Source organism: Triticum urartu, chromosome 2A, assembly GCF_056163025.1.
Source record: "Triticum urartu cultivar PI428250 chromosome 2A, HENAU_Tu73, whole genome shotgun sequence".
Lineage (NCBI taxonomy): Eukaryota > Viridiplantae > Streptophyta > Magnoliopsida > Poales > Poaceae > Triticum > Triticum urartu.
In genome coordinates this window covers 748028848-748048812 of record NC_141874.1, presented here as the reverse complement: position 1 = coordinate 748048812, position 19965 = coordinate 748028848, and the positions used below count along the sequence as shown (strand labels likewise).

General features: G+C 49.9%; 1 protein-coding gene and 2 pseudogenes across 2 annotated transcripts; 2 read left to right on the top strand and 1 right to left on the bottom strand.

Moving 5' to 3' along the window:
* Positions 1 to 216: 216 nt before the first annotated feature.
* On the bottom strand, positions 217 to 2924 carry LOC147987656 (uncharacterized). The gene is made up of 2 exons (XM_087542468.1): positions 366 to 2924; positions 217 to 270 (listed from the first exon to the last, which is right to left on the bottom strand). The coding sequence occupies exons 1-2, from the start codon at positions 2616 to 2618 to the stop codon at positions 217 to 219; spliced, it is 2307 nt and encodes a 768-aa protein (XP_087398594.1). The 5' UTR covers positions 2619 to 2924.
* A 9458-nt stretch (positions 2925 to 12382) lies between these two features.
* On the top strand, positions 12383 to 13721 carry LOC125534517 (uncharacterized; annotated as a pseudogene). The gene is made up of 2 exons (XR_015615304.1): positions 12383 to 12678; positions 12771 to 13721. The product of XR_015615304.1 is annotated as an uncharacterized LOC125534517 (transcript).
* Positions 13722 to 17002: 3281 nt separating this feature from the next.
* Positions 17003 to 17609, top strand: LOC147987655 (uncharacterized; annotated as a pseudogene).
* Positions 17610 to 19965: the final 2356 nt, after the last annotated feature.

The window sequence follows — 19965 nt, the reverse complement described above, 5'->3', positions numbered from 1 at the left end:
GCCCCATCCGTCCATGTCGCCTCTAAAACGCTTTGTTTTACGTCTACCACGTTTAACAACCTTCAACTCCGGATCCGGCCATAGTTGAACTCCATGGTACTCCGGCCATTGTGATTGGTGAAAGTATGGGTGAAAGTGGGGAGCCATGTTTTCTTGACCGTCATGATTGAGAACTCCAACTCCCTCACGGTGCGTGGGTGATTGATGTCCACATTTCTAACGCGACCGGCGGTATACAAATGTGAGCATGGGAGATGAAGCAACAATGGCCTCCCGCAAGAGCAATCACATTGTGTTAACGACACCTTGAAAGCCCGACCTCCATGTTGCCGGCCATCGTTTGTGGTTCCTCCTGTCTCTTTCACTTCATACTTCCACTCTTCGTTGTCATATAATATAGCTTCTTCTGAGTCCGCCTTTCGTGATTGAAATTCTAACCATTCATCAACCTTGGGTGGGAACTTGTACTTGTACTTGCGCGGGTTCTCACCCGCTATCTGTGCATCAGTTTCCATTGAGTACTTTAGAAAGTACGCATTCATCTTGTCAAATGTGTATTGAACTATTGCCGTCACAGGTAATCCACGTGCACCTTTGAGCACCCTATTGAAGCATTCGGCCATATTGCTTGTCATTTGACCGTATCTTCGGCCATCTTCATCAAAAGCACGTGCCCACTTGTTCCGGTGGGGAATGTGCCTATTCATAAAGTCTTGACCCCCGTGATCAAGTTTTTTGTGTGCGAGCAATTTGTTCAACAAAGTGGCGAACCGCTTCTCGGAGAAAGCAAGACAACAATCTTGAAGATCATCGGCCAACTCCTTAAGGCCACATGCCCTATAGAAGTTCGAACAAAAGTGCCTCATGCACCATCGATGGTGCAATGGAGCATGCCCGGGAATGTCAATCTCCACTGCGTTAAGAATTCCTGCATGCCGATCCGATATGACACAAATTTTCCTTTGAGCGGGTAACACCTTCGTCCTCAAAAGACGCATAAACCACTCCCAGTTGTCATTGTTCTCCGCCTCAACCAAAGCAAATGCCAATGGCAACACCCGGTTATTGGCATCACTTGCTATCGCAACCAACAAGGTGCCCTTGTATTGTCCGGTCAAGAACGTGCCATCAATGGAGATGACCAGCCTACAGTGTTCGAAAGCCCTCACGCATTGCTCGAACGCCCAAAATGCACGGCCAAATACTCGGACTTTCTTTCCTTCATAAACCGTTGTTTGGTGCCCATGAGGCTCGACAACATGAACCATGCCCGGGTTTGTGGCGGCCATGGCTAACAACAACCTAGGGATTCGGTTGTATGCTTCCTCCCAAGTACCATACAACATCTTAAATGCGGCTTGCTTCGCCTTCCATGCCTTGCCGTACTTCACCTTGTAATGAAATATGGCTTTCACAAGGTCAATGACATGTTGGATGCTCATTGTTGGAAGTGTGGATATTGAGTTGGAGAGCCTGTAAGCGATGAACTCAGGCGTGAGTTGTCTGTGGTCTTGGGACACAATCTTGCCATCCACCCTTTTGCCTCGGCACATGTGAGTTGGCACACAACTCACTACGTGCCAAGCGGGACCTCCTTTCCATGGTCTTGCACGCACAATCCACGGACATATTTCATCTTCACATACACATGCAACCGTGTAGCGCACATTGACGTCCGAATGCACCACCTTGTGTGGACGATAATGCATAACCGAGTAGTTGTCGAGCCACATCTTCAATTCCAAGAAGGTTTCGAACTTACTCCCTTTACCAATCCGGTTCTTGTCATCTCCCAAATCACGGTGAGAGCTTGGCCTAACCCCAAGAGATATAGATTTGCCACCATCCACAACGGCTTCATCCGCGAGACTAACATCCTTGAACAATGGTGTCTTGTGATCCCGACCGAATACCTTCTCGAAAGCTTCGGCCTCCTTCACCGTGAACCCCTCCTCATCAACTTGTTCATCGGGACCTTCGTCATCCGAATCCGATGCATATGCACGGGAAAAAGGGATGGAATGGTCCATTGTCTCTTGCAAATGATATTTGTCAAGATCACCCACATTGTTGTCATGGATATCAACTTCATTGTCATCGTCTGCATACTCATCATTGTCCTCTTGCAAAGCTTCATCTTGGTTGTTTGTAAACGGGCTCAATGTTGGCCTCACTTCTTGGGTCAAAAGAGGTTCAACAATTTCATCTCGCTTCAAGGGTGGGGGGCTACTAGCAACCAAAGGGGAGGGTTTCCGGTTCAAGTCCAAATGCAAATTTGAATCAACCTTCTTCGTTGCAAATAACTCAAGAGCCTTGTCAAGTGAATCGGCCACCGTTTCCTTGTATGCAACCCAACGTTCCTCCGAGTTGATACGCATTGTCTTCCAACGGATGTGCATTCCAAAACCTACATTATGCCTTCCCTCCAACTCAACGATATCACTAGGGTCCATCCAATTCAAATCTTTCCTCACTTGTTGCAAGAGCTCCGCATAGCTAGGACTACTATCAAACAACATATCTACCTCATCCGGATCCGGTTCAATATTGCCTTTCAAGAAGGCGTCTTTGTCCCCATGATGAACAAACACACATGTTCTTCCCATCCCTATAAGCATTCAAACAACACATCGTAACATTGCTTCCACGAGTACTAATTTAAGGATTAACACGGAATACAAACCCTAATACATATATATCAAACAACAACCCTAACCCTAACCCTAACCCTAACCCTAACCATAACCCTAACAATAACCCTAACCATAACCCTAGCACCAACATAAGAACACCCATAAGAATAACCCTAACATACTAACAAAGCCTAATCATAGGAAATTGGCAAACAAAGATCTCACATCTCCATGCAAATCTCTAGATCCAAACAAAACTAGGGTTTCCCAAACTAGCATTACTTGGATCAAAACAAGGGACCGGAGAAGATTACCTTGAGGGAGGGTATGACTTCGAAATCCACGGACAAATTCTTCAAATTTGCAAGTTTTGGGAGAGGATTTGAGAGGGGGAGAGAGTGGGAGAGGGGGCAAAGCTCGGGTTGGGGTGTGTGGGGTGGGGGGAGTGGGGGAGGGGGGCCCAGCCGTTGGATAAGTCACAGTGCAGCGCCCGAACGCTAGGCGCTGCACATTACATGTGTGGCGCCTAGCTAGGAGGCGCTGCACTGCTGGGTGCGGGCCCAAGGACCGCCACGGTGGACTGGCGTGCAACGCCCGCGAGCTAGGCGCTGCACCGTAGGGTGTGGCGCCTGCGTGGCGGGCGCTACACAAAAGGGTCAGTGCTGTGAAATAGTTTCACGGGCAGTTCATTTTGTGAATTGATTTCGTCCACAGGTCAAAATAGTCAAAATTGCCGCCGGCCGTTCGGTTTCCTCGGTAAACTGACCGCCGGTCCTACCAATACCAAGACGCATGGCCGCGCGCGTCGTGTCTGCCTCGCCGGTGCACCGTGACAGACATATACAGAACGCGACGCTGACGCCGACACGGCCGGGTGCACCGTGCACGGTGGAGGAAGCTGCCTTCGGACGCATGTTAGACTTTGTAACGTAGCTCAACTGTGTAAACTATATATTGTGTAACCTTATAAATATATATGATAGGCCATCCCTAGAGGGTTGAGCCAATTCCCACAAATCCTATGTTTAACATGGTATCAGCCTAAACCTAGGACCTACTCCACCTCCACCTCAGCCGCTGCCGCCACCGTGCCCCCAACCCTAGGGCCGCCGTCGCCGCCGCTGCCATGACCGCTTCCGCCTCCGGTTCCGCCAGCTCCGGGGCCATCCCCGCGACGCTGGCCGCCTTTCTCAATCTTCCCGCCCACGCTGGTGCGTCGCCGCAGCCCCAAGTCTTCGGCACCACCGCCGTTGGTTCGTTGTTCTCGGCTCCGATCCCGCCGTCTCCCGCACCGCCGACGGTGGTGGCCTCCACCGCCGCGATGATGACGCCACCTACGGCCACTGCTGACTCGTCCCCGACACTCGCCATCATGCCGGCGGCCTCGGGGGCCTCCACTGATCAACCCACGGGTGTGGCACCCGAAGCCCCTGTGGTCTCCGCTGTTGCTACCACCGACGCCGCCATGATCTCCGGACCGTTTCACTTCGACAACCTAATCACGACTCGTCTCATGCCGGACAACTATTTGTTTTGGCGCGCCAAGGTTCTACCGCTGCTCCGCAGCCGCTCCCTCCTTGGCTATGTCGATGGCTCCCTGCCGTGTCCGCCGCAGGTTATACACACCGTCCACGGCCCGGCCATTAACCCGGCGCATCATGTGTCGGTGCAGCAAGACCAAGCGATCCTCTCCACCATCCAGGGTTCCCTCGGAGATGGGGTTGATGGCCTTTTCCTCTTCGCTGCCTCCTCCTTGGATGCGTGGACGACTCTGGAGCATGCATTTGCACAGACCTCCACCGCCCACTCGATGGCTCTTCGCAGCAAGCTTGATGATATCAAGAAACTGGACTCATCTGCCACAACGTACTTCAACAAAATCAAGGTCTTGGCGGATACATTGACCTCCATTGGTCGACCATTGATTGATGAGGAGTTCGCCGGCTACGTTATTAAGGGTCTCGATGCTGACTACGACAACCTTGCCGAGGCCGTCCACAACGCCAAGTCGCCACTTCCTCCGCACGAGCTCTTCTCCCGTCTGCTCTTCACCGAGCAACGCATCGAAGCTCGCCCTCCGTTACCACTATCGCCGACCAGCCAGCGGCCTTTTGGGCATCGCGTGGCCAGCGCCCCCCTGCGCCTTCGTCGCCTGCCCGGGTCGCCAACTCCCCGGCACCATCCTCGGGCGGAGGCCCCGTGCGGTGCCAGCTCTGCGGGCGTGAGAGGCATCTCGCCTCCAAGTGCCACAAGCGGTTTCAACGGAGCTTCCTGGGTATCGGTAATGATGGAAAAGGTAATGAGCGTCAATTTTCCATGGCGGATTTTGGCCCTCCTGCTGCTCATGTTGCCGCCAAGGGCAAGGATACACGTGTCGAACACGGCTTTACACCGTCATACCCGATTGATCCTGTGTGGTATATGGACACCGGTGCCACGAATCATATGACGAACGAGCTTGACAAGTTGTCCACCCACCAGCCATACTACGGTCACGACAAGGTTCACACCGCGAACGGTGTAGGTATGCCCATCTCTCATGTTAGTCAAGCATCTCTCTTAACTAGTTATCCATCTAGGCAGCTTCATCTTCATAATATTTTACGGGTCCCCTCGGTGACTCTTAATCTGTTATCTCTTCCAAAGCTCACTCTTGATAACAATGTCCTATGTGAATTTCACCCGTTTCATCTTTTTGTTAAGGACCGAGCCACCCGGGAAATTCTGCTTAATGGTCGCCTCAGCCATGGCCTATACCGCTTGGAGGATCCATCCGCCCCGTGCGTCTTCAGTGGTGTTCGTGTGTCACCATCCTAGTGGCACTCTCGCCTTGGTCACCCTGCCACTCCCATAGTTCACCATATACTTCACCGCCATGAGCTGCCTATCGAGTCTAGCAATAAGGAGATGTGCGTGTGTGATGCCTGTCAACAAGGCAAGAGTCATTAGTTACCATTTGTTTCTTCTACTCGTCAAGTAACGAGTCCTCTTGAACTTGTATTTTCTGATGTATGGGGTCCCGCCCAAACGTCTGTGAGTGGTCACAACTATTATGTTAGCTTTATTGATGCCTATAGTCGCTTTACCTGACTTTATCTTCTTAAGTGAAAATCCGATGTGTTTGATATATTCATTCAGTTTCAAGTGCATGTAGAACGTCTTCTCAAGCATAAAATTATCCATATTCAGTCCGATTGGGGGGAGGGGGAGAATATCGCAACCTCAACACTTTCTTTAATAAGCTTGAGATCTCTCATCGTTTATCATGTCCTCATACACATCAGCAGAACGGCGATCTTGAGCGCAAGCATCGACATGTAGTTGAGACCGGACTCACACTCCTGGCTCACGCTTCTGTACCCTTTCGCTTTTGGAGCGATGCCTTTACTACAACATGTTTTCTTATTAACCGACTACCTACGCGTGTCCTTAATATGAAAACTCCTATTGAGCTCCTTTTACATGAAACTCGTGATATACCTTCTTTAAGGTGTTCGGGTGTGCCTGTTAGCCCCATCTTCGTCCATATAATCATAGAAAGCTTGAATTTCGGTCTAAGAAATGTGTGTTCTGGGTTATAGTTCTCTTCATAAAAGCTACAAGTGCCTTCATGTGCCAACAAATCGTGTCTACATATCCCGGGATGTTGTCTTTGATGAGAACATCTTCCCCTTTTCCGCCATGCCGCAGCAACCCACCACACCTCCATCTATGCATTCATCTCCTATTATGCTTGGCCAATTTGAAGATGTTGCATATTCGCCTGTGTTGTTACCTAACGATAGTGCAGGTATTGGACATGGTGCTCGCCTGGAACTACTTCCGGATGCAACTCCTGTGACGCACGTTGATCGGTCGGTGCACGTGCATGCACCGACTCCCGTCGTCGACCCTGTCTCTGGAGCCACGCCCGCCCATGCAACTGGACCGGCGCTGGCCTCCGTACCTGGGCCGGTGTCAGCTAAGGCGCGGCCCACACCAGCCGAGGCGCGGCCCACGTCTCCGACGGTCTCACCTGGGCGGCTCGAGCGATCCTTGTCACCGTCTCCACGCCCGGCCTCGCCTCCGTCATCGCCTCCATCGCCCGCCCATATGTCCCTGCCGCCCCCCTCACCTGGGTCAGCTAGGCCTACCATGGCCTCGCCTGAGCTCTCGCCTGGGTCCTCGTCTGGGCCCCCGTCGCCCGACCTGCCATCGTCGTCTCCAGTATTGGCGCCGCCGGCTCCTTTTCCCGTTGCACCGCAACGACCGCATACTCGCAGCCGCAGCGGTATTGTTCAACCCAAGCAGCGTCATGATGGTACTGTCACATATTTGGCTGCCTGTCTTGCTCATTCTGTTGCAGATCCCAATGATGAACCACGCAACTATGAGGCCGCTATGAGTATTCCTCACTGACGGGCTGCTATGGAGTAAGAGTACCATGCTCTTATGCATAATGAGACATGGACACTGGTTCCCCTCCGCCTCGCATCAACATCATTGATTCGAAGTGGGTTTTCAAAGTCAAGAGACATGTGGACAGATCTATTGAGCGCTATAAGGCGCGTCTCGTGGCTAGAGGGTTTAAACAGCGTCAGGGTCTGGACTACGAGGATACATTCAGCCCGGTTGTTAAGCCTACTACTATTCGGCTTCTCCTGTCTCTTGCAGTCTCTCGTGGTTGGTCTCTTCGACAGCTTGATGTGCAGAATACTTTTCTCCATGGGCTGCTTGAAGAGGAGTTTTACATGCGACAGCCACCAGGGTTTGTTGATCACGCTCAGCCTCATCATCTATGTCGTCTGACGAAGGCTCTATATGGACTGAAACAGGCGCCTCGTGCCTGGCATGCTCGCCTTGCTTCGGCTCTTCGTACTCATGGCTTCGTTCCGTCGACAGCTTGTTTGACACGAAAAATAATAACAAACAACGATGGTTGTCGTGTTACTATCTCTCTACGCGCCAGGGGAAATGAAAAATTGCGGGCGTGCCAGTGTATTGAGTACACAATGAAAAGGATGCGGGAAACAAGGATTTCATTAATCTCATTGGAGAAACAAAAGTACAAGATCTCGTAAAGAAAAAGTGCGCTTTGTGGCCTACTAGCGCGGCCAGCCTGACTATGGCGATTGCGGTCTCCTGGTTCCCGGGGCCTCGAAAGACTCCCGGTTAATTACTCCCGCGGGTTGCTCCGTGAGATACCTCCGATTAAGCTGTGTGGTCGTCTTCGTCGTCTTTGCTTCTCGTCCTCCATGCATGATGATGGTGATGTGTGTGTGGTAGCGGCAGAGCCCGTGTCTTCGTCGGTACACGCGCCGCAAGTGGCGTGGCCTTAGCGGTGGCCGCGCCCGCCCTAGCCGTCGTGCCTCGTCGGTTTTGGCGGCGTTGGAGTAGTTGGTGTTGGGATAGCATGAGTCGCGCTCGGCTCAGACTTCTTGATAACCAGTTGCTTCATCGGGGTGTTCAAGAGGCTACGCCTTGCGGGAGTAACGGTTTGGGGAGACCGGCGTCAGTGTAAAAATAAACTGACACGCGCTCACATTGGCGTGGCCGGAGTGGTTGGCGCCTCATCTTGGCTTGACGCCAAGTATTTGGCGGTCTGCCAAGGCAAAGGCGCCGCCTCACAGGGCCGTGGAAAGTGGTGTCGCAAAGGCCGCATCGCCTTGGGCTGGTACTACGCGAAAGAGTGACCTGTGCGCCGGCGATGCCATGGACCTGTACACTAAGGACCTGTCCGCCATGGTGGGTGCGCCTCTCGAAGGAGGGACCGGTCTTGGACAGCGTCGTTGCAATCTTCGGTTCAGTGATGGATCTGTACGCCATTGACCTGTTCGTCGGGTACGCGGGCCTCCTAAAGGAAGAACCGGTCTTAGACCCGTCGTTGCGGATATTGGTTCCACCAAGGATCTGTACGTCGTGATGGGAAAGGCGGGGGCTGCGTTGTCGGCGAGCTCCGGTTCCGCCGCACCGTCCCCTCCAAGAGTGTGACACAAAACCTGTCCACCGTGGCCTTGTTCGTCGCAATCTGTGCGTCATGAAGGGAGAAGCGAGACTCGGGGTGCGTCGTCAGCGAGCTCCGGTTCCGCCATGCCGTCTCCTCCAAGAACGTGATGCAAAACCTGTACGCCTGTGTATCCTTTGCCGTGAACCTGTTCACAGTGGCCCTGTTCGTCGCAATCTGTGCGTCGCGACCTGTACCTATATTCTACTTGCTTGTTTTATGCAACAAGCATCAACAACAAATCTTGCAACTTGAACCTGTGAGTAAAAAAAAAAATTGTAGACCGAACAAAGCAATCTACTTTTTGAGGCAACAAAGATTGGATGCACCAATCTATTTTCCGAGGCAACATATTAGACGGTGTGAACCAATCTAATTTTTCGAGGCAACATATTAGACGGTGTGAACCAATCTAATTTTCCGAGGCAACATATTAGACTGTGTGAACCAATCTAATTTTCCGAGGCAACATATTAAACTGTGTGAACCAATTTAATTTTCCGAGCCACAAAGAACGGGAGGGAGAGGATCAAAGGGATCGCTGCAACGAGCGTGTAGTCTCACCATCATGAAACGCCATGGTTGATCTTCTCTTGAACCTGTTCGCCTGATGTGTTTACGTAGGTGGAGGAACAGCCTTACGGCGTGTAGATGGGTGCGCGTGGATGAAGGCGTGTAGATGGGTGCGCGTGGATGAAGGGCAACGGCCTTGCGGCGGTGTGCGTGCGTGCCTCGTCTTCGATTGCTTCCCCGGGGATCCGTATATTTATAGGCAGCAAGAGGGGTAGGACCCTGCGAAGCCTTGATCGCTCGGCCCCTCCGATCTTCGCGTTCAGGAATTGTTTCTGTTACGTATATCCTTTTCTTGGTGCTTATCTCCTCAATTCTTCTTGGCGCACACGGCTGCACATAAAAAAAGAAACAAATATCATGGCGCACGTACCTTGGCGTACGGCTGCCAAAGGGCCCAGCCAAGACATGGTGTACGGTGACCGCGTATTCTGGTATATATGCTTTTCCTGCCGGCCGGTATGCGAGTATTCGGGTACGTACATATACACCGACGGCCCGGGCGTGCGAATATATTAGCCACGTACGCGCACGTAGCGCTGCACAAGTTCTGGTGCATGCATGTGCTAGCTAGTACGTGGGTTTTGTTAGAGTACTTTGCCATACATCCATTGCTAGCTATGCAAGGCATAAGCCATGCAATATGGCACCACCCCTCCAACTTATCAGCCTAGCATCTACGTATGCATGGAGGGCTCTTTCGAATTTAAATTACACGTAGTTGAGCACTCCTTGCTTCAAACTTATCTAAAAAAACTATTTATCATCACAAATTATCATCAAACACAGCTGACAGCTCGTTGTTCTTATTTCAGCGCCCCAGTGTGACTGTGTGTTTGCTTGTGTACGTGGATGATATTATTCTGGTCAGCTCCTCTGCAACGGTTGCTGATGCTCTTGTGACTGCACTTGGCAGAGATTTTGCGGTAAAAGATTTGGGACAGCTACACTTCTTCCTGGGCATTGAAGTTGCACACCAGTCTCGTGGCAGTTTAGCTCTCACCCATAAGAAGTACTCCCTTGACCTCTTGCGACGTGCTGGTATGCTCAAGTGTAAGCCATCCCCCACGCCCATGTCCTCTACTGATAAGCTCTCGGCTACTGCTGGTACTATTCTGTCTCCTACGGATGCTACGGAGTATCGGAGTATTGTTGGTGGCTTGTAGTATCTGACTATCACACATCCTGATCTTTCCTTTGCGGTTAACAGGGTGTGTCAGTATCTTCATGCCCCTACTGATTTGCACTGGTTTGCTGTGAAGCGCATTCTTCGTTATGTGCGCCTCACTGTCTCCTATGGTCTTCATCTGCGACCTAGTTCCTCTGCTGTTCTATTTGCATTCTCAGATGCTGATTGGGCTGGGTGTCCGGATGACAGACGATCCACGGGGGGATATGCTGTATTTTTGGGTCCTAATTTGATCGCCTGGAGTGCACGCAAGCAAGCCACTGTTTCTCGCAGCAGCACAGAAGCCGAGTACAAAGTCGTTGCCAATGGGATTGCTGAGCTTATCTGGACTGAGTCTTTGCTTCGAGAGCTGGGAATCTCCCAGTCACATCCTCCGGTTCTTTGGTCTGACAACATCGGTGCTACGTTTGTTTCGACAAACCCAGTGTTCCATGCACAAACCAAACACATTGAGATTGACTATCATTTTGTGAGGGAACGTGTTGCACAGAAACTACTACAGATCAAGTTTATTTCCTTGAAGGATCAACTTGCCGACATCTTCACCAAGCTTGTACCTTCTTCCATGTTCGAGGTCTGTAAACGCAATCTCAACCTCTTAGATGCATCAGGAGTAAGTTGAGATTGAGGAAGGGTGTTAGACTTTGTAACATAGCCCAATTGTGTAAACTATATATTGTGTAACCTTATAAATATATGTGATAGACCATTCCTAGAGGATTAAGCCAGTTCCCACAAATCCTACGTTTAACAACGCAAGGAGAGCATCTGGTTCTCCGGCCGTACGTCCATGCCGCGTCACCGCGCCGGCTTCTATATATAGGACACCCATCGGACACACGGCCTCGCATAGGTTACTACCACTAGTAGGCCACGACCAACCGCTCCCGTCGCTCCATCGATCCGTCAGCTCCATCATCTGCTGATTGCCGCCGCTGCCGCCCATCCATCTCACACTGACCTCTACGTCTCACAACCCTTCTAGCTCATCCTACCTGGGAGAAATGTTTTTCTCGCTACGAGTAGGGTGTAGCTTGCTGATCACCGCTCGCGGCCGGCCGCTGTAGGAACCGCAGCCCTCTCTCACCCTCGGTTAAAGGTAGAAGAAGCCACAAGACACAAGAAATTCCAGACCGGCGCACAAACGCCGTCACGGGCGCACGAACGCGCGAATCCTTTTCTTTTTACAGTGGCTACATTGCTACACTCGACTCTACACCATCCTCACGGTGACTACCAGCTGCTTAAATAACACACGCCCACACACATCAAGGCCACCCACGCACTAACCAACTAGAACGCCACTAACCCACGGCCTGGCTAACAAACTATGCATGCACACAACTAACTCTATGCATGCGCACATCACATGCAAAACTAGCTACCACGCAACCGCGCCACACACAGCCGGACCAACTGATCCCTATGCCCACGCCCTGCATAGACCGCACATGGCGCACCCGACGCCCAGTCGTCATCACTGGAGCATGGCTTATTGCCAACGGGAACGTATCTGGTGCACCAGGGCAATTGGTGCTACCGGTGCACCGGACTCCGTTGCACACTAAAAAATGCACGGAAAAATCCGGAAAAAAATTTAATGCATTGACACAACATCAATGTAAGTTGTCACAAAAGTTCAAATCAAAATTCGAAACATTGCTCGAGATACAAAAATGACAAATTTGACATCAATGTGCTAATAGGCCAAAACTAAAGCCCAACTTATGTTATGTACTATTCGGTGTCAAATTTGTCATTTTTGTATCTCAAGCAATGTTTCGAATTTTGATTTGAATTTTTGTGACAACATACAATAATGTTGTGTCAATGCACTAATTTTTTTTTACAGATTTTTGAATATTTTTTAATATGCAATATAAGCCCGGTGCACCGGTAGCACCAATTGCCCCGGTGCAGCAGATACATTCCCTATTGCCAACACCCGCTGCTCGTTTTAAGGCGGCCTGATCCGTCAGCTCCATCCTGCATCTGATTGCCGCCGCCGCTTGCCGCCCATCCAGCTCACACTGACCGCTACGTCTCACTCTCTCCTCCCTCTCCTAGGCAATTGCCTAGCTACGGGGTACGGGCAGAGCTAGCTAGCTGGTGATCACCACGCGCGCTCGCAGGCCGCAGCTCGTTTTAAGCCGGCCGGGCCGGACACGGCATGCGCTGCCCCGCCCGCACGCCAAACGATGGCTCCAGCTTCCGCCTCGCTCCTCCCCGCCGCCGGCGCCAAGCGCCCCTTCGCCCCCGACTCTCCCACCGACGCTGCTGAGAAAGAGCAACCACTCGCGCAGGTCAGTCTCTGCTCAGTCCTCACTCTATCTCTCTCTTCTCCGGCAAGCGACGTACATACTGATGCGCGCGTGTGGTGAACTGTGGTGACCAGGAGAGCGCGGTGACCAAGAAGAACGGACAGAACCAGCAGCAGCAAAAAAAAAAAGAACCAGCAGCAGCAAAAGCTGGAGTGCCCGCGGTGCAGCTCCACCGACACCAAGTTCTGCTACTACAACAATTACAGCACCACGCAGCCGCGCCACTACTGCCGCACCTGCCGCCGCTACTGGACGCACGGCGGCACGCTCCGCAAGGTCCCCGTCGGTGGCGCGTGCCGCCGCGGCTCCGGTAGCAGCAGCAAGCGCCGCAGATCTTTCGCCGAGCCCCACACGCCCTCCTCCGGCTCGCCACCACCGCCGCAGCCAGAACAGCAGGACACGCTGCCGCCGCTCCCTGTCTTCCCGTTCCTGACCGACGGCGCCGTCTACCTGCCGCAGTTCGACCTCGGGCTCGGCGGGTTCCCATGGACGGCACCGGCGGCCACGGACCACCTCTACGACGGGCTCGCGGCGCCGTGGGGTGGCTGTGACGGGGCGCTCGCCCCCACCGGCGCTTGGGACGACTTCGGCGGCCTCGTGCTCACCTGCCCGCCGCCTGCCGGGAACTGACCAGCGTCATCATGTCAGTCAGCGTGTTGCCGGCGAGTTCGAGGCTCCTGTTTTATCATCGCAGCCCCGATCTAGTGCTAATTTGAACGGGAAATTGTACATCTCCTGTAACCAACTACACCACACTAATTGTCTGATTACCTGGCTCGATTCATTTCAGGTTATATTTGCATGTATCAATGTATGGACGTGGCTAGCAAGCGCATGAGTATCAGGCAAGTTGTTCTAGATACTTTTCCTCGTGATTTCCAATGTTTTGGTGTTCTAGATAAACCTCATCAGTGACGGAATAGTAATGCATGCAACTTGAGTCGAGCAACGTTTGTGATTAGTCAAGCAATGGCGTTTTTCTTCTTCCAACTGTAGTAGTGGTGCTCAGTCAGTGACCGGATAGAAGAGAAAAGGAAAAACGTGACCCAATTGGACTTCTCATATTATTCTTATACGTCCGGACTGTCCGTGAACCCTCGTATACATCTCAAATATGAGAAGGATATGAGGGCTCGCGGACGCGCCCGGACATTCCGCCACGTAGGAAGCGACCCCATCCCAGACCATCTTTTCTTTTTTAATCATTATTTTATTTCTCTTTTCATCTCCATCAATCACGTGCAACCAGCCGAGCATATGAGAAAGAAAAATGAGAATTTTGGCTGCGCAGATGGACAAATATGGGCTTAAAATAGACACGCCCGGTCACTGACCGGACGCGTCCGCGATCGTTTGATAGATCGAATTAGAGGTACATGACTGAAGATGCTCTTAGCCAAGTGAATCGTCAAAAGGGGCACAAAATGTTAAACATGGCTTTTTTTTCTACGACACCACGTGAACACCTTTACATTGTGCAATCCTACTCGTATGTTAACAAAGAAAAAGGAATATGATGCGGCCACGACTAATGTCAGTGGGTTAAAGGAACTATTTTTTGTTACAAGAAAACAAGATGTTGCTTCATTTGATCTTTATGCCAACGAGAAGAAAAAGAAGTCCCTGGACGTGCATGTATTGAAGGGAGGTTATTTTTTTATGAAATAAACACGATATGTTTTTCAAGGGTAGACACCCGTATCAAATTTTGAAGGGATCTTTACAAAACCTCTGTCTTGCGATTTCTCTTCGTGGAAATTGTTTTGCGCGTGAGTACCTTCGTCGAGATTGGTTTTCTCATATTGGGCCGCAAGGCTCAAATCCTCTACCCTGTGTACATCGCGTGCGCGGGTAAGAGGTTGCTGCTACTAAAGGTGTTGTGTCGTGAAGGATCGGGCCGCAACAAAAGATCGAATCTCGCCACGAGGTTCGGTCCTTATCAGTTGGTATCAGAGCAAAGGTTTTTCATGGTACAATATTTTTCTTCGAGTTCTATTGAATCTTTTACCATGAGGAAAGATTGTAGCTCGCAAATGATGATGTCGGCGAAGAAGGATTGATTGCGTGCCTTGCCGTGGTACCAATGCTTTACGCGTGTGCGTGTAGGGCTGGTGAGTTGTGCAAACTTGATGAATTGCTATTCTGGGATGAATTTAGTGAGTCAGACTATGGTTGATGCTTTGAACCTGCCGTTGATTGAACATCCAGAACCGTATGAGCTTTGGTGGAAGGACAAATTTGTCAAGATCATGCATCGCTTGGAGGTACGGTTTATTCTATGTGGATATGGTGTCATCGTGACGTGCTTCCTATGCACATGCATACTTGTTCAATACTGCTAGGAAAACCATAGACAGATAAAAGATAGTTGACATATCATTCAGTTGGAGAATTTTCTTTTGTTCGTGGAGGACAATTCGTACCACTTGATTCGTACACATCAGAGAAGTATATGGCTGATCGCAAGAAGCGGGATATTGCTCAAGCTACATCAGAAGTAAAGAAGAAGAAGCTTGAGGCTGCTGAAATTTTTCCATGTGTCGTTGTAAACAGCTCAGGTTATTGTTTATGAAATAGACACGATTTGTTTTTTCAGGGTAGACACCCATATCAAGTTTTGGAGGGATCTTTATAAAACCTCTATGTTGTGATTTCTCTTCATGGAAATTGTTTTTCATGTGGCTACCTTCGTCGAGATTGGTTTTCTCGTGCTGGGCCGCAAGGTTCAAACCCTCTACTTTGTGTACATCGCTTGCACAGGCGAGAGGTTGCGGCTATTGGTGGTGGAGTGTTGTGAAAGATCGGCCGCAACAACAGATCGGATCTCGCCATCGAGGTTCGGTCTACATCAGGTGGTATCAGAGCATCAGGTCGTTCACGACAATATGGAGATGATGGTGAGGGCATCGTCATTCAGTAAGTTAAGCTATGGATTTCAGTTGGAGGAGAAAGGTCGCTAGACCGGGCTTTTTCATACTCGTGTTGTGGTACAGGAGAGATCATGTGCCATGACAATTGACCACATGAGTTTGGTCAACGCTGCAAGCATCGAGATGGTGGAGAAGCTAGATCTACCAATGACACCACGAGCACAACCATACTTGTTTCGTTGGGGTCATGAAGAGCTCGGTGTCACACATCAAACAAAGGTACCGTTTTTGTTGGGAAAATATTTTTGCATGGTTTTGTGTGACGTGATTCCGGCACCGATGGTTTCATGTCACTTATTGTTGGGCAAGCCATGGTACAAAGAGCATGATGTTGTGTATGATTGTCAAACGCACATATATACCGTCAAGAAGGGTAAGAAGTACGACCTCGTGCCCATGGGTTTGGATCGTTTTATTGCTTGAAGGGAAGAGAGAAGATAAAAGAGCAAAAAGAAGAAGAAGAAAAGAAGGTCGAAGGTGCTAAAAATTTAATGGTCATCGTTCAATCTGCACATGAAGATATAACTGAAGAGATTGACTCGAAACCGAGGACCGTTTCGCTTCAAGGAGGAGAGGATGATGCGGTCACGACTAGTTTCAGTGGGTTAAAGGAACTATTTTCTGTTACAAGAAAACAAGATGTTGCTTCATTTGATCTTTATGCCAACAAGAAGAAAAAGAAGTCCTTGGACGTGCATGTATTGAAGGGAGGTTATTTTTTTATGAAATAAACACGATATGTTTTTCAGGGTAGACACCCGTATCAACTTTTGGAGGGATCTTTACAAAACCTCTGTGTTGTGATTTTTCTTCGTGAAAATTGTTTTGCGCGTGAGTACTTTCATCGAGATTGGTTTTCTCGTGCTGGGCCGCAAGGCTCAAACCCTCTACTCCGTGTACATCACGTGCCCGGGTGAGAGATTGTTGCTACTAAAGGTAGAGTGTCGTGAAAGATCGGGCCGCAACAACAAATCAGATCTCGCCACGAGGTTCGGTCCTTATCAGAATTACCAAGACGAATTCGAGAGGACAAAACTGTTGAGGACCACAAAGTCCCTGAAATCTACCTTGGAGGCCAAGGCCCTAGTCTAGCCATACGGCTATCATTTATGCCCAAAGTCCTATTTTAGAACTAGCATGTGTGTTCTCTGCATGGTTGCTCTGCATTGGAGGGTGTATACTGATCCACGGAAACAAAAATATCCTAAGTTCCCTTACTTGGAGTATTTTTGGTATCAATCAATTATGACCATTTGGATAATTATGTTGTAAAATGGGAATATGTACACATTGACATTTGAAAACAAAAAATATATTTAGTGTTGCCATACGTATTTGCGCACCGATTATGGCCATCCACCAACCAAATAGAAGTGATGGCTCGTCGGGGGAAGGCTAAGATCCAATGGATCACTGATGCGCAAAGTGTGGGGCGACAATGAGGAGGCGCTTGCCCATGCTAGCAAAGAAGGCTCAAGAGCTTCCAATCCTTTGCGACATCCAAGCTTGCCTCTTGTGGTACATTCCAGGTGAGGCCCGGACAGAGGTTCCCTGACCATCGCTAAAGGAAGAAAAAGAGATCCCGCAGCGGTACAATGAGAGGTTGGAATCAAAAAATCCAAGAATAAGCAGCAAAAGGCGGGATTAATCCAAGAGATGTTCAACAAGGCAAAGGACAAGGTTTTGGAAAGTCCAATGGTAGAAGTAGGGCCTGGAGATTAAGGTCGTGCTCAGTGACCTCTTCACCGGCGACAATCGGGGCTTTGACGACTTGCCCGATCACATGTCCCTTGTCCTCAAATGGATGGTGGAGAAGCACCTCATGAACATCAACGCACGCCTCGAGAAGATCCATTCAGAGTCAGCACCTGCATTGTCCCTAGCGCAACTGGTAGATGTGACACTGGCTATTGCTGCCACCTATATTGCATAGGTCAAGTTTGCTACAATGGTGCCAAAGACCGAGGTAATGTCAATGATTAATCCTACAACTATGTTGTCACCACTTCCTCTGATGACACAAACTACTTTTCTCCAGGGAGACATGGTGCGAGTGCCCAATGATGTCCAGATGGTTGGTCCTCTCGCCATGGATCCATTGCCTCCTCCAATGGTGGATATGTCGCCTTATGATGCTTTTGATGCTCCCATGACCCAAGATCGACATCCCCACCATGGTAGCTACCCTGACGCGTACAACAGCCGGAATCCGCCCCTACTAGCAACTATGTGCCATCTTCATCAAGGCAGCGATATTTTTCTCATTGTCGTTAGAACCACCCTTCGAGTATGTCAAGAGGTTCTTCCATGTACCTATCGTGTGATCAACATGTAGAGTGTGGCGGTCGACAGACCTACCAGTTTCTTTAGTTTATTTTGTGTAACACCCACAATGCGGCTATATCTCCCATGTGTCGGGGCACCACTTAGAGGCATAGCCGCATGGTAGGCATGTCGCAAGAGGGGTAATCTTTACACATCCCATGTACTGAATAAGAAAGGGATAAAGAGTCGGCTTACAGTCGCCACTTCACACAATACATAAATAATCCATACATCATCCAAGGTACAATCAAAGGTCCGACTACGGAACCAGAATAAAGAAAGACAACCCCAATTGCTAGAACCCCGATCATCCCAACTAGGCTCCTCTACTGATCATCTGGAAAAGAAACATAGTAACGGCCCGAATCCTCGTCGAACTCCCACTTGAGTTCGGTAGCGTCCCCTGCACTGGCATCATCAGCACCTGCATCTGTTTTGAAGTATCTGTGAGTCACGGGGACTCCGCAATCTCACACCCGCGAGATCAAGACTATTTAAGCTTAAGGGTAGGAAAGGGTAGTGAGGTGGAGCTGCAGCAAAGCACTAAGCATATATGGTGGCAAACTTATGAAAAAGAGAGCGAGAAGAGAAGCAACGCACGGTGGAGAAGCTAAAAGTGATCAAGAAGTGATCCTAAAGCTACTTACGCTCAAGCATAACACAAGGCCGTGTTCACTTCCCAGACTCCGCCGAAAAGAGACCAGCACGGCTACACACGCGGTTGATTCATTTTAATTAAGTTAAGTGCCAAGTTCTCTACTACTGGATATAAACAAATTCCCATTTGCCCATAACCGCGGGCACGGCTTTCGAAAGTTCAAAACCCTGCAGGGGTGTCCCAACTTAGCCCATCACAAGCTCTCACGGTCAACGAAAGATATTCCTTCTCCCGGGAAGACCCGATCAGTCTCGGAATCCCGGTTACAAGACATTTCGACAATGGTAAAACAAGACTAGCAAATCCGCCCAATGTTCCGACAGATCCCGATAGGAGTCGCACGTATCTCGTTCTCAGGGCACACTGGATGAGACATCCTACGAGCAAAACCAACCCTCATGTTGCCCCGAGGTGGCCCCGCAGTCTACTCGGTTCGGACCAACACTCGGAGGAGCACTGGCCCGGGGGGTTTAAAATAAAGATGACCGTTGAGTCTGCAGAACCCAAGGGAAGGTATATGGTGGTAGATAGGCAAAAAGTAAAACCAAGGTTGGGCCTTGCTAGAGGAGTTTTATTCGAAGCGAACTGTCAAGGGGTTCCCATAACACCCAACCGCGTAAGGAACGCAAAATCAAGGAACATAACACCGGTATGAGGGAAACTAGGGTGGCAAGAGTGGAACAAAACACACCAGGCATGAGGCCGAGCCTTCCACCCTTAACCAAGTATATAGATGCATTAAAGTAAATAAGATATAGTAATGATATCCCAACAATAACCATGTTCCAACATGGAACAAACTTCAACTTCACCTGCAACTAGTAACGCTATAAGAGGGGCTGAGCAAAAGCGGTAACATAGCCAAACAACGGTTTGCTAGGAAAGGTGGGTTAGAGGCTTGACATGGCAATATGGGGGCATGATATAGCAAGTGGTAGGTAACGTGGCATAGCAATAGAGCGAACAACTAGCAAGCAAAGATAGAAGTGATTTCGAGGGTATGGTCATCTTGCATGCAAAGTTCTCAGAGTTGTCGAAAGCTTCATCCTCGTTAGCGTACTCAAAAGGTTCCTCGATCACGTACTCGTCTCCCGGCTCTACCCAAATCAATAACACAAGCAAATGACCAACAATCAATCACGGTGCATGCACAAGCAACATCATGCAAAACATGGCATGATATGCAAGACATGATATGCAATGCATATGCGTGCTTCGGAAGGGAAAGAATGATCAAGGCATCAACTTGGCAAACCAAGTGTGCCACTGGAAAGTTGATATGATTTTGGTCGAAATCGATATAAAGATCGCCGGAAATGGATGCACGGTTTGCAAATGGCAAGCAAAACAAGAAAG

What these genes read in the sequence shown, in the direction of transcription:
- LOC147987656 (XM_087542468.1), bottom strand. Translation starts at nt 2,618, where the DNA reads ATGCTTATAGGGATGGGAAGAACATGTGTGTTTGTTCATCATGGGGAC. An exon ending in ACGAAGAGTGGAAGTATGAA is followed by an intron (nt 271 to 365) that starts GTGAAAGAGACA and finishes CTCTTGCGGGAG; the next exon opens with GCCATTGTTGCTTCATCTCC.